A 12,617-nucleotide genomic window follows, 5' to 3' on the forward strand; every position below is an offset into this window, starting at 1 on the left:
ACTACACCCCTAACCCTAACCCTAACCCTAACCCCTAGCCTAGCTTATGTTAGCCAGCTAGCTAATGTTAGAGTTTAACTTTAGCCACAACAAATTGGAATTCATAACATATCATACGAAATAGATTATGGATAACTACAAATGAATACATAGCATACCAAATGTAATTTACTAATTTTAGCATCCCTGATTTTCATTTACTTTCTTACGTCTACCCATGAGTCCAGGTTGCATAATCGGAGCTAAGGCGGGTTGTGGAGGAGAGCTCGGCAGGAGCATGATACGACATGGTTAGAGGTGATGGCTAGAGACTCAAGACTGACCCGTCCCCGCCTCCTCTTCTATCTTATCCTAGGTTGGGTCAGCCTCACAAACAAATTCCGCAACCTGCGTCCTCATAATAAAAGACACCGATTGCCCGGCGCGCAAACTGACTTTCCTGGCTACTCTGTGAGAAAAGAGGACAAGGACACCTGGCGAGGTGGGTCTTCGGTGATCTATTGGTCATGATGATGTTGATGCTGATCGTTGCTTTCGTTCCTTCTGTTCACTTATATCAATTTTCACTCTCTGGTTGAATTTTACTTTGTAGGGCTTGTGCGGAGACATGTTAACAGTTGCGTTTGCATTGGGCGCCATCCTCACCGCTTTACCAGGTAACTGCATAATACAACTTATTGCACCTTAGTTATCGGCATTTTATGAAATGCCACTTCAGTAGCCTATAGCCTATGTTCTAAAATCATTCTGTTCTGTGCTTATACTTCTAAAGTTACCCAGGTGTCCTTGCATTGCGTACAGATTATTTATATGGTATTGATCTGTGAGACAGACAGTCAGCAGCAGGCAGCATATGAGGACACCCTGCACACATTATTGGCTTCATCAGTAATGTTTGTGTTTTCTTCCAGGCTCTGGGGGTAGCAAGTGGACTGTGTCCTTCACCCGGAGAGAGATCTGTGTCTGGGCTGGGACCACTGTCACTCTCCCTTGTTGGTATGACTACCCATCAGGACACACTGTCAGGAGGGTGATGTGGTTCAGGGTCTCTGGCCGGAGGGAGTTTGCCCACCACTCTGACTCCAGCTTGGTTAGCATGTCTTATAGAGGAAGGACAAAGTATACAGGCAGCCATAAAAGCTGTGGGATCCAGATCACCAACGTGAAGCTTGGCGATGCTGGACAGTACCACTTCAGGTTTGAGACAGACCACCCACAGGGACGATGGACCTCCCCGGACACCATCTCGCTCTTTGTCACAGGTCAGTCATCTATCCTGCATATCAAAACAACTTTTGTAATTTTGGTTCATTTTATTACATCTCTATACGTCCCATGTTAATCTGTGCTTGAAATGTATTCATTGTAGCATGTTGTGGAGCATTTCCATTGACAATTACCATGTTCACTGTGATACATGGTTCTCCGAGCCACAATTATTCCAGGACATACACAGACAGTAACAGTGTCTAATACACACAGCTGTTCAGGCTACATCAACACCTTACGTCATAGCACAGAGGAATATAATGTTAGGTAAACAAAGCAGAGTTATATTCGTTAAATGTTGTTCCAGAATTCTCTCTGTCTGTGTTGCTCCCAGAGCTTCAGGTTCAGGTCCATCCTGCGAGGACAGCCAACATGTTTGGGTCAGGAGAGACAGTGTACCTGGGCTGTATGGCCAGAGGCTGTGCTGCAGAAGGGAGGAGTCTTGCTCTCTACAGGAACGGCATCAACCTGGGATCACCTGAGAAGTGGCTGACCATCTACAACTTTGACAGGCAGCACGCTGGTACCTACACCTGTCGCCCAATCCCCCCACAGAATGTTCAGTCTCCACCGCTGGCCTTGGCTCTGGGACGTGAGTAGTGTTTATGTGTGATTGACATTTGAATTTTCATGACCTTATAGGTTTCAGTGAGTATTTACTTTCTATCCCCTGTCTCTCTCTCTCTCCCCTTTCCATCTTCCTATTTCATTTTCTTCTTTTCATTATCTTTACCTGTCAAATCAAATCCCATTTTATTGGTCACATACACATGTTTAGCAAATGTTATTGCGGGAATAGCAAAATGCTTGTGTTTCTAGCTCCAACAGTGTAGTAACTCTCTCTCCTTCGCTCTCCCCAACATCCCCTAGATGCTCCTCGTTCCACAGTGATTGAGGTGAGTCCCATGGGTGTGGTAGTGGAGGGGGCCTCTGTGACTATGACCTGCAGCAGCAGTGGGGCTCCGGTGGTGGAGAGCTATGCCTGGTTTAAGGACAGGGAGAGTGGCAGCATTCCAGACAGCTTCAGACCCCAGCTCCACCTGAAGAGGGTGTCCCACACCGACCGGGGAGAGTACTTCTGTGTGGCACGCAACCCACTTGGTACAGAGAGGTCCAAACCTGTCCTGCTCAACGTCACATGTAAGGGCCTGGCTGTTGGTATCTATACATGTCTATACATTATCAGTGCGTATTTGGTGTATTTGACACACATTGCTTGCAGTACGGTTTTGGAAGCAGTTGATACCATGGAATTGGAAGTCTAGTTCTATGGTCAATACAACAATTAGTGTATAACTAGTGAGTCTGATATGGTCATATTAAGTTATTGCCTTCTATAGGGGAAAAAAGTATATTACTGTTGTAAAGATTTAACATCTATTCATCTTTCACATGACCAAGTGCTAAACTGCCAGTAGTTCATGACACTGTCTGTGAAGGTAGCCTGGGTCAATCATGATTGGGTAATATGTTTATTTTGGCAACTATGGGGGCATCATTAGTCACAAGGCCTACAGCAGGAAGTTACAGTACATTTTCCACAATGTCCACAAGGCCATTTTGACTTCTTAAATTGTCACTGCATAACTCTACTTTTCATACCTGCATTCTACGTTACTACTCTGCCAAACGAGGACATCATAACAATAATGTATTGTTTTGTTGTCCAGACGCTCCAAAGAGCACCAAGGTGTTGGTTAGTTCAACAGGAGACATCAAGGAAGGCTACTCTGTCAACCTGACCTGCAGCAGCAAGGCCCACCCCCCAGTGGACCGCTATGCCTGGTTCAAGATCATGGGGGGTCAGACCTGGGCCAAAGGGTCAACACAGAACCTCTCCTTCTCCAGCGTCCGCTCACAGAACGGAGGACAGTACTACTGCACGGCCTGGAACCAACACGGACAGGGGAGCTCCTCTGTTTTCACCCTCGCCATTCTCTGTAAGTAGAACAACAATGTACAATAGTCTTCTGTATAAGTAATGTTCAAATAATGGCTGGCTGTCCACTGTTCTGACTTGTTGCCTGGATTGTGCAGATATAACACTTTAGCTGATAATGTTATGAAACTGTCAGAGGAAATCTGATAATGGTTCCTGACCGCACACTGTAAATTGATGAAAATACTGTGGTCATTTTGCAAGCTCTTCTATTCCAAGAGAGAGTTAAGGTGTACACTGAGTGTACAAAACATTAGGAATACCTTCCTTCAGAACAGAATCAATTTGTCAGGCCATGGACTCTACAAGGTGTCAAAACCATTCCATAGGGATGCTGGCCTATGTTGACTCCAGTGCTTCCCACAGTTGTGTCAAGTTCTTTGGGTGGTGGACCATGCTTGATACACATGGGAAATTGTTGAGCATGAACAACCCAGCAGCGCTGCAGTTCTTGACACACCCAAACTGGTGCGCCTGGCACCTACTACCGTACCCTGTTCAAAGGCACTTAAATATTTTGTCTTGACCATTCACCCTCTGAGTGGCACACATACACAATCCATGTATCAATTGTCTCAAGCCTTAAAAATCCTTATTTAACCTGCCTCCACCGCTTCATCAACACTGATTGAAGTGGATTTAACAGGTGACATCAATAAGGGATCCTAGGATTCACCTGGTCAGTATATGTCATGTTCTGTCCACTCAGTGTATGTCCAACCTCAGGAGTGTGTTAAGGTGAGCAGGAGTGTGTGTGGATCCAGTGTGCTGCTCAGGTTCCTCTGTCTGCAAAACGACACCTAAACTCCTTTCTGCTCTGTGGAGGAACCAATCAATCTACCTGTCTCTGTCAGTGTCTCTCTATCTTTCTCTCTCGATCCCTCTCGCCCCCTCTCATCTCTCTAAATATTTGTTTAACTTTCCTTGTTTCTCTCCCTCTCTCTCTCTCCTCCATCACCTTGACTCCCTGTTGGTCTACTCCCCCCTTTTCCCCCTCTCTTCTCTCTCTCTCTCTCCTCTCTGCCCTTGGCTGCCTGTCGGTCTACTCCCCCCTTCCCTCCTTCTCCTCTCTCTCTCACTCCTCTCTCTGCCCTTGGCTGCCTGTCTGTCTATCCTATTATCCTTTCTCTCTTTCACTCCCCGTCTGTGCCCCCTCCATGCCACCATCTTTTTTATCCTCTCCCCTATCCCTCTCTCTATCTCTGCATGCCCACCCCCCCCCCACACACACACACACCTCCTCTTCTCCCCTCTCTCCCAGATGCCCCTAAGAACACGTCTGTGTTTGCGCAGCCCTCCAGTGTGATTGACGCGGGCCGTCCTCTGACTCTGACCTGCAGCAGCCAGGCCAACCCGGCGGTGGACAACTACACGTGGTTCAGGATCAATGCGGCTGACGCCTGGGTAACGCGATCGGGCCCCAGCTACACCTTCGCTGAGGTCAGCCCCGGGGAGAGCGGCCAGTACTACTGCGAGGCACGCAACCGTATCGGCGTCCACAGCTCGCCTGTCCTTACTGTCAGGGTCAGAGGTCAGTGGACTGGGCAGGATGGAGGAAGGTTAGAGTAAGAGGTGGGGAGTCTGAACTCAGTGACCCAGATGGCTTCTGCCTGGGTGTTTCTTATTTAATCACTACTGTAAATGTAATGTCTGTCTCACAGACATGTTTGGCAAGACACCCTGTCTAAATGTGTCACTGTATGCCCCTCAGTCTGCCCACTCACTATCCCAGAGTCTTTCTGCTTTCAATTCTCTGACCTGTGAGTCATATATGGATAACTTTCACTAACTGTAAAAGGGGAAGAAGAGCTGAACTTTGATATCAGATAACAGAAGTCTAGAGATTTGATAATTGATTATTGGAGCTGACAAAAGCTGGATATTTTGCTCTGTCTGTCTTCCTGTTTATGTCTGTCAATCTTTCTGTCCCTATTTTCTTCTCATCCTTCTTGGCCTTCTCTTTCCTCTCCTTCACTCTCACTGTCATTAACCCAAACATCCCCATTCTCCCCTCTATGATGGTGACTACTGTCAGATTTACTCAGACTGAACCAGTTGTTGCTCTCTGATTGGCAGGCAGACTGAAGGTTATCGCCCTGGCCTCAGCTGTGGGCGTATCTGCTGGTCTCATCACTCTCACTGTGGCCATCATGATCAGGTGACGCACTACACCTTTCAACACTATGATGGTCTATGGAAGGCAGGGGACCTCAGGAACATTGGCCAGAATCAGTGTTACGAGACACTTCATTTGATTGTGGGAATCAATATGTTGTATCTATCTGCCTTCTTCACAGCAAAAACATGCACAGAGTAGACATGGAATATCCAGAGGAAAACAAGAAGGTACTTGACTCTTCCTCTTCCAAGCATTGGCATCAATATAGCCTAGCCATTATGTGATGAAATAATATATAGAAAAATAATTAACAAATAATTGTCGTTGGTTGTATTTATATGGAATAACAGAGGCCATCGGTGACAGCTGACACCCTGTTCTACGAGTCAGTCCAGCAGACCCTTCAGCTGAGGACTGGCAAGATGTCCGACATCCCGGTAGGTTAAACAACAACTCCCACTCTGCACCATTAGGGGGAAACACCATGGTCCACTTGTAATAATCAGGTCATGCCATTAGAATTCCTCATGATTAGATTCACATCTTCTTTTGAAAGATCGAATGTAACAATATGTACCTACACTTTAATGACACTGCACCTACCATGTAAATATATCAGGGGTAGTTACAACCCTATCATTCGGCCACATTTTAAACCCAGGTTTGGGTTCTCTCTATTGAAGTGACATCAACCCTTCTTCAGTCCTCTCATGGGAATCCCCCTATTTTCTCTGTGTTTAATAGGAGGAGCCAGAGGAGGTGTATGAGAGTGCCCATCCCTCCATCGTACCCCTGAAGGATGCTCCACCCTGCACAGAGGCAGACAGCATCCTCAACTATATCACCGTGCATTACTCCAGGATCCCAAGGTAACCAACCATCCTCCATCTCTCACTTCCTCCTCCCCTTCCTTATCATCCTCATCCTCTTTCTCCTCCTACCCTCTCCCCTTGATCTTCCTCTTTTCTCTTCTTCTTTCCCCCTCTCTCCCCTTTCTACTCACCTTTCTCCTTCTCTCCGCTCCCTTATACTCTCTCCTCCCACTTTCTCTTCCTACCCTCTCCCTTCCTGCTCATGCATCTCCTCTCTCAGTCTTATCCTTCTCTCTTCCTCTTTCTAACATACAGACCAGTGGCACATTGCATTACCTACAGTTGAAGTCAGAAGTTTACATACACCTAAGCCAAATACATTTAAACTCAGTTTTTCATAATTCCTGACATTTAATCAGAGTATAGATTCCCTGTCATAGGTCAGTAAGGATCACCACTTTATTTTAAGAATGTGAAATGTCAGAATAATAATAGAGAAAATTATTTATTTCAGGTTTAATTTATTTCATCACATTCCCAGTGGGTCAGAAGTTTACATACACTCAATTAGTATTTGGTAGCATTGCCTTTAAATTGTTTAACTTGGGTCAAACGTTTTGGGTAGCCTTCCACAAGCTTCCCACAATAAGTTGGGTGAATTTTGGCCCATTTCTCCTGACAGAGCTGATGTAACTGAGTCAGGTTTGTAGACCTCCTTACTCGCACACACTTTTTCAGTTCTGCCCACAAATTGTCTATAGGATTGAGGTCAGGGCTTTGTGATGGCCACTCCAATACCTTGACTTTGTTGTCCTAAAGACGTTTTTCCACAACTTTGGAAGTATGGTCATTGTCCATTTGGAAGACCCATTTGCGACCAAGCTTTAACTTCCTGACTGATGTCTTGAGATGTTGTTTCGATATATCCACATAATTTTCCTACCTCATGATGCCATCTATTTTGTGAAGTGCACCAGTCCCTCCTGCAGCAAAGCAACCCCACAACATGATGCTACCACCACAATGCTTCACGGTTTAGATGGTGTTCTTCAGCTTGAAAGCCTCTCCCTTTTTCCTCCAAACATAACGATGGCCATTATGGCCAAACAGTTCTATTTTTGTTTCATCAGACCAGAGGACATTTCTCCAAAAAGTAAGATCTTTGTCCCCATGTGCAGTTGCAAACCGTAGTCTGGCTTTTTTAATGGCGGTTTTGGAGCAGTGGCTTCTTCCTTGCAGAGCGGCCTTTCAGGTTATGTCGATATAGGACTCGTTTAACTGTGGACCTTTGCTGTTGTTCTGGGATTTGTTTGCACTTTTCGCACCAAAGTACCTTCATCTCTAGGAAACAGAACGCGTCTCCTTCCTTAGCGGTATGACGGCTGCGTGGTCCCATGGTGTTTATACTTGTGTATTATTGTTTGTACAGATGAACATAGTAACTTTAGGCATTTGGAAATTGCTCCCAAGATTGAACCAGGCTCATTTCTTTTGATTTTCCCATGATGTCAAGCAAAGAGGCACTGAGTGGTAGGCCTTGAAATACATCCACAGGTACATCTCCAAATGACTCAAATTATGTCAATTAGCCTATCAGAAGCTTCTAAAGCCATGACATAATTTTCCATTTTCCAAGCTGTTTAAAGGCACAATCAACTTAGTGTATGTAAACTTCTGACCGACTGGAATTGTGATACAATGAAATATATGTGAAATAATCTGTCTGTAAACAATTAATGGATAAATTACTTGTGTCATGCACAAAGTAGTTGTCCTAACTGACTTGCCAAAACAATAGTTTGTTAACAAGAAATTTGTGGAGTGGTTGAAAAATAAGTTTTAATGACTCCAATGTAAGTGTATGTAAACTTCCACTTCAAATGTATGCTCATTCCTCTTTTCTTCCCAGTCTGGACCAGATTCAAGTTACAAATGTACCACTGGATGGCGATAAAGAGCCAAAGGATGCTGCCAATGTTGTTTACACTGTCCTGGCCAGACCACACCAGTAGTGGTGCAGGTAAAGTAGAACATCTTTTGATGTCACTAATTTATCTCTGCTAATATATGAACATCAAGAGTTATATACACCTCACAATCTAATGAAATAATTTGCAACAAGTTCAAGTTTGACCACAGAGACAAACATATTCTAAATGTGAATTCAGTGACACACATCCACAAACGTTGTTGTTGTTTTTTCTCACATATCTCCCAGATGAGAACTGTAGCTCCAAATGAGTGACATCGCCAGAAGGATCTCTACCATCGACCCCTGAACTGCTTCTGAGCTGGACTGCTCACTCTAAGCCAATATACTGTTTTTCTAATTTACTACAAAGTCTAATTTACTAGGAATAGTTAAAGTAGTTACTTGTAATTCATTTGGCATTATAAGTGGCATTATAACTAATTTATTAGCATTTAACGTTTTACTAGTAGTGGCCAGATAATGAAATATTCCGATATCAGAATCATCCTAAAAATGTATCTTTTTCACACTCAGAAGGAAGTCATTTTGGCCATGTTCTCTCTGGGTTCTCTCTATCTCCATAAGATATCATTAAAATGGAACATACTTTAAAAATGAAGTTTTGGTATGCATCATCACTCATGCTAGTCTTATGGAGGATGTGTGTAAATGTGTTACTGATCATATCTTATGTTTAGGGTATGGTTGGTATGTCCCAAATTGCTTGTTGAAATAGCTTGTGGTCAAATAAACATTTTTAAATGAAGAAAGAATTGCTAGATGTATTAAAGACATTCATCAGGTAGACACTTACCCTGTTTATTCTGATCTATCATGCTGTGGATGTCAGTACTGAGTTATTGATTAATTATTGACATATGAACTATGTACTACTTTTCATAACAGATGAGGGGATATAGGACAAAGAAAAAGCACCCAACAAATTATTATCAATATTGTTATTATTATTATCATCATCTCATCAACATACTGAATGTCTCTAAATCGTGAAATCTATTCCCTGCTTACATAGAAAAGTTAGATGACCTTCCCTGTCAACCTTCAGTCTCAACTTCTGCATTCTGCTTGTGAAATTGTTATTATCACATCACTACATGGTATTTGCTGACCAGTCTCATTCTGTGGACATACTCTGTAGATAGGTGGGTGATCCTGTTTCTTTCTATAAAGTTTCATGTGTTTCCTTTCTTGTAGTTGATTTTTATGTTTCCAATGCTAATGTAGAACAGGATTTCTATTAAGAAATTGAAGCATAGTTAAGTTTATTTCATGTTTGGTGAGGATACAAAACAGAATGACTAGATTATGTAAATGTGTATCCCAGTTGTGCTGTCTTATTAACAGCAGGGTTGGGGTCAATTCCATTTTAATTCCACTATATTCAGAAAGTACTCCAATTCCACATTTTCCTCATTGAAAAGCCTTGAAGATAATTGGATTTGGATTTTCAGTGTACTTCTTGAATTTAAATGGAATTGACCCCAACCCTGATTGACAGAGACAGTTACACCTTCTTTAAATTAAAACAATGTTGATGCTGCCACCACCATGCTCCACCGTAGGGATGGTGCAAGGTTTCCTCCAGTCTGTTTGATGATTGGCTTTGCTACGGTCTAATGCTGTATAATTCCCTCAACCTGTGGTGTTGCAGTTTGATGCGGTGTGGCTCTTTGAAACAACCAGTGTCATTACTCTCAAGTTGCCAGGTGAGTAGAAGATATATTTTTTTGTTTGATACTCTATCATTCTGTGGATGCCAGTATTCAGTTATGAATAAATTAATGATATAAACTGCATATTGTATATGGCTCATTAGAGATGAGCAAGGAACTGATCAGAGGGGATATTTGATATTGGTCTAATGCTATTGGTGTTACCTTGATGGTGAAGTATACATATATTTATCAAATTACTAACCTCAAAGGAAAGTAATATATTATTATCGAAGATTACAGAGTAACTCACTCTTTACATCAATAAAAATACAGAAGTGACTGATAGCCTGTTTGTGCACCAGCATGTGTAGAGTATGATCTTTCAAATTAACATATCTGAAGGTAGGCCACACGTAGGAATGCTATATTATATTTTCCTACCTTTAAAAAGGGCAAATGGGTACTGTACCTACGAGTGTTGTAGATAAGTGTGATTACTGTTTTTTGTGGAAGTAATTGGAAGATGACATTCAACGATACAACACCATAGCTCCATGTGCCTTAACAAGTTGAGGGTAAGGTCATCTAAATCCTTAACCTGTTTACATTATGTGGAACACTGAGCTGATGAGCAAGCACCAACCTTTTGAAGGTTAAACAACAGGGTTATATATTTTGACTAGGTTGATGTCCAGGGACAGTTAGTGAAAACATAGGTCAATGCAACCCGATTTGGTAAGAAATATGGAAACAGTGGTTAACATTGAGAGAGTTATTAATCTCTGAATCTACAGATCCCTTGGTATGTGTGTGTATTTTTGACACTCACTCCCATTAATAGAAGTATAACCTTTATTATGGATTATAGTATTACCATACCCATTGGATTGCACAACCCAGAATGAAGGGTTTGAAATTATGAAGTGTCTTTTTTTTCTGTGTTGATTTCCATTACTTTAATAGGAGTATAGAATATTTTGATATAGAAGCTAAAATCTAAATGCTTACATTAAAATGTAATGATTATTGTCACACAAGTGATGAGGATGGAATGTAATGGACATTTAATGTTTGTGCTTTTCTTATAACTAATTTCTGTGTTCAATTCATGTGCTGTTCTATAAACCAATTTATGTGTTCATGCAAGTGGTTGACTGTACAAATCCTCACTATCAGTAGCTGAAATGTGGCAGTACGCCCAGTCCTTGTTTTGAAAGATATCTCAGTTTCAAGGTCTCAGCTTAGAGAGAAGAAGCCTCGTGAGGTATTGGTCTGTCACGCATTATGAACCAGTATTGGTCTGTCACATGAATTAAACAAAACATTAATGATTAATTATGCTACATCATGCAAATATAACTTGTCTGCGTATAGCCGTATATAAGACAACTGTTGGGACTGCCCAGGCAGAGCTCCTGATTGACATGTGTACTATGATGCATTGAGTTGGTTGGAACCTCTCCAGCATGCTGACAAATAAACAATGATTAATTTAAGATTGACTTTGAGTGTCCCTGTGTAAGAATTTCCAAGACATAACCATCTCTGTCTTATGTAACCATTCAGAACGTAACATATCATACTAATTTGGTATACTTGATTTACGTTTACTATGTTATGTCTAGTCTATGAGACCAGGCTTTTCTGAGGTCCTCAGAGACAGTAGTACTTAGGGTGATTTTAATGTGCTACTTTATCTTCCTGATATCATTTTATTTGACTTAATTATTTTACTTCCATCAGTCTCTGTGACGCCCTGACCTTAGAGAGCCTGTTTATTTCTCTATTTGGTTAGGTCAGGGTGTGATTTGGGTGGGCATTCTAGTTTTCTATTTCTTTGTTGGCCGGGTATGATTCCCAATCAGAGGCAGCTGTCTATCGTTATCTCTGATTGGGAATGATACTTAGGCAGCCTGTTTCCCACCCTAATTTGTGGGATGTTGTTTTTGCACAGTAGCTGTATAGCCCTGCAGTACATTACGTACGTTTTTTTCCCTTTGTTGTTTTTGGTGTTCCTTCAAATAAAGTACGATGAACACTTTCCACGCTGCGCTTTGGTCTCATTCCGACGACGGACGTAACAGTCTCTCTGGTTTCACTGTTGTTTTCTTGCCCTATTCAGTTTCATTTTACCATTTTATTTTGTCTAGATCATCTATCATATCTTTGTCATTTTTATATATGTATTTATTATTTTACTTTTTGTTTTAAGAACTTTCAAATACATTAACTTGTGATCTATGACTAAAGTTTGATTTGATATAGATTTACGCCATACCATAGGTCAAACATGTCTTTCTAACATGCAGTAATAAGGAATTATTAGGAGTCCTTCCTCTTACTCAAACACCAAGACAATATATCAAATTGCTTCGAAGAAGAAGAAGTCTGTCTCATGATAGCATGGTCCGTATAATGTTTATAACACATTTCTAATGTAGAGTATTTAGCCAAAAACCTGTTTGCCTCTGCCAGTATAGCGGACATGAGCCGAAGAATGGTTGCTCATGGTCACATAAAGGAGTAGCCCCACCTGCAACTTCAAAATCAATGTCTGGCCTCGGCCCAAGAGGGAATTTCCTCTTGGTATAATAGTAAGACGTTGGTTTCTTCTGCGGTAAACTCAGGGTTTGTATCCTTTCTGTCACATCAGGAAGCTGAAACTTGGCCGCAAGTGGAACTTCCAACAAGGCAATAACCCCAAGCACTCATCAAAATCAACATTTTGCAATTCCCAATTGCTGGTCAAAAGTAGTGCACTATATAGGGAATAGGGTACCATTTGGGATGCAACCCTAGCCTGTCTGTGCTTTTATATTGAGAAATGTGA

The 12,617-nt window shown here is 42.0% G+C and overlaps 1 protein-coding gene across 2 annotated transcripts; it reads left to right on the forward strand.

Annotated features, from left to right (window-relative positions):
* Window positions 1–265: 265 nt before the first annotated feature.
* Window positions 266–11,784, forward strand: si:dkey-33i11.1 (B-cell receptor CD22). 2 transcript variants are annotated; one of them, XM_055904456.1, is made up of 13 exons: window positions 266–481; window positions 593–656; window positions 912–1,262; window positions 1,604–1,861; window positions 2,140–2,409; window positions 2,940–3,209; window positions 4,470–4,739; window positions 5,285–5,366; window positions 5,506–5,554; window positions 5,678–5,764; window positions 6,072–6,196; window positions 8,049–8,159; window positions 8,358–11,784. In XM_055904456.1, exons 2-12 carry the CDS (start codon window positions 608–610, stop codon window positions 8,149–8,151), a joined length of 1,914 nt encoding a protein of 637 aa, XP_055760431.1. In that variant the 5' UTR covers window positions 266–481; window positions 593–607; the 3' UTR covers window positions 8,152–8,159; window positions 8,358–11,784. The 2 variants fall into 2 exon arrangements, with proteins under 2 accessions (XP_055760431.1, XP_055760432.1); XM_055904457.1 differs by lacking the exon at window positions 266–481 and having other exon boundaries at window positions 560–656.
* The last annotated feature ends 833 nt before the right edge of the window (window positions 11,785–12,617 follow it).

Source organism: Salvelinus fontinalis, chromosome 38 (assembly GCF_029448725.1).
Source record: "Salvelinus fontinalis isolate EN_2023a chromosome 38, ASM2944872v1, whole genome shotgun sequence".
NCBI classification, from domain to species: Eukaryota; Metazoa; Chordata; class Actinopteri; order Salmoniformes; family Salmonidae; genus Salvelinus; species Salvelinus fontinalis.

Bases quoted from the DNA above. Each gene is read 5' to 3' on its own strand.
- si:dkey-33i11.1 (XM_055904456.1), top strand. From the start codon at position 608: ATGTTAACAGTTGCGTTTGCATTGGGCGCCATCCTCACCGCTTTACCA. The intron at 2,410-2,939 runs GTAAGGGCCTGG...TTTGTTGTCCAG, and splicing joins TGTCCTGCTCAACGTCACAT to ACGCTCCAAAGAGCACCAAG. The intron at 6,197-8,048 runs GTAACCAACCAT...TTTTCTTCCCAG, and splicing joins CATTACTCCAGGATCCCAAG to TCTGGACCAGATTCAAGTTA.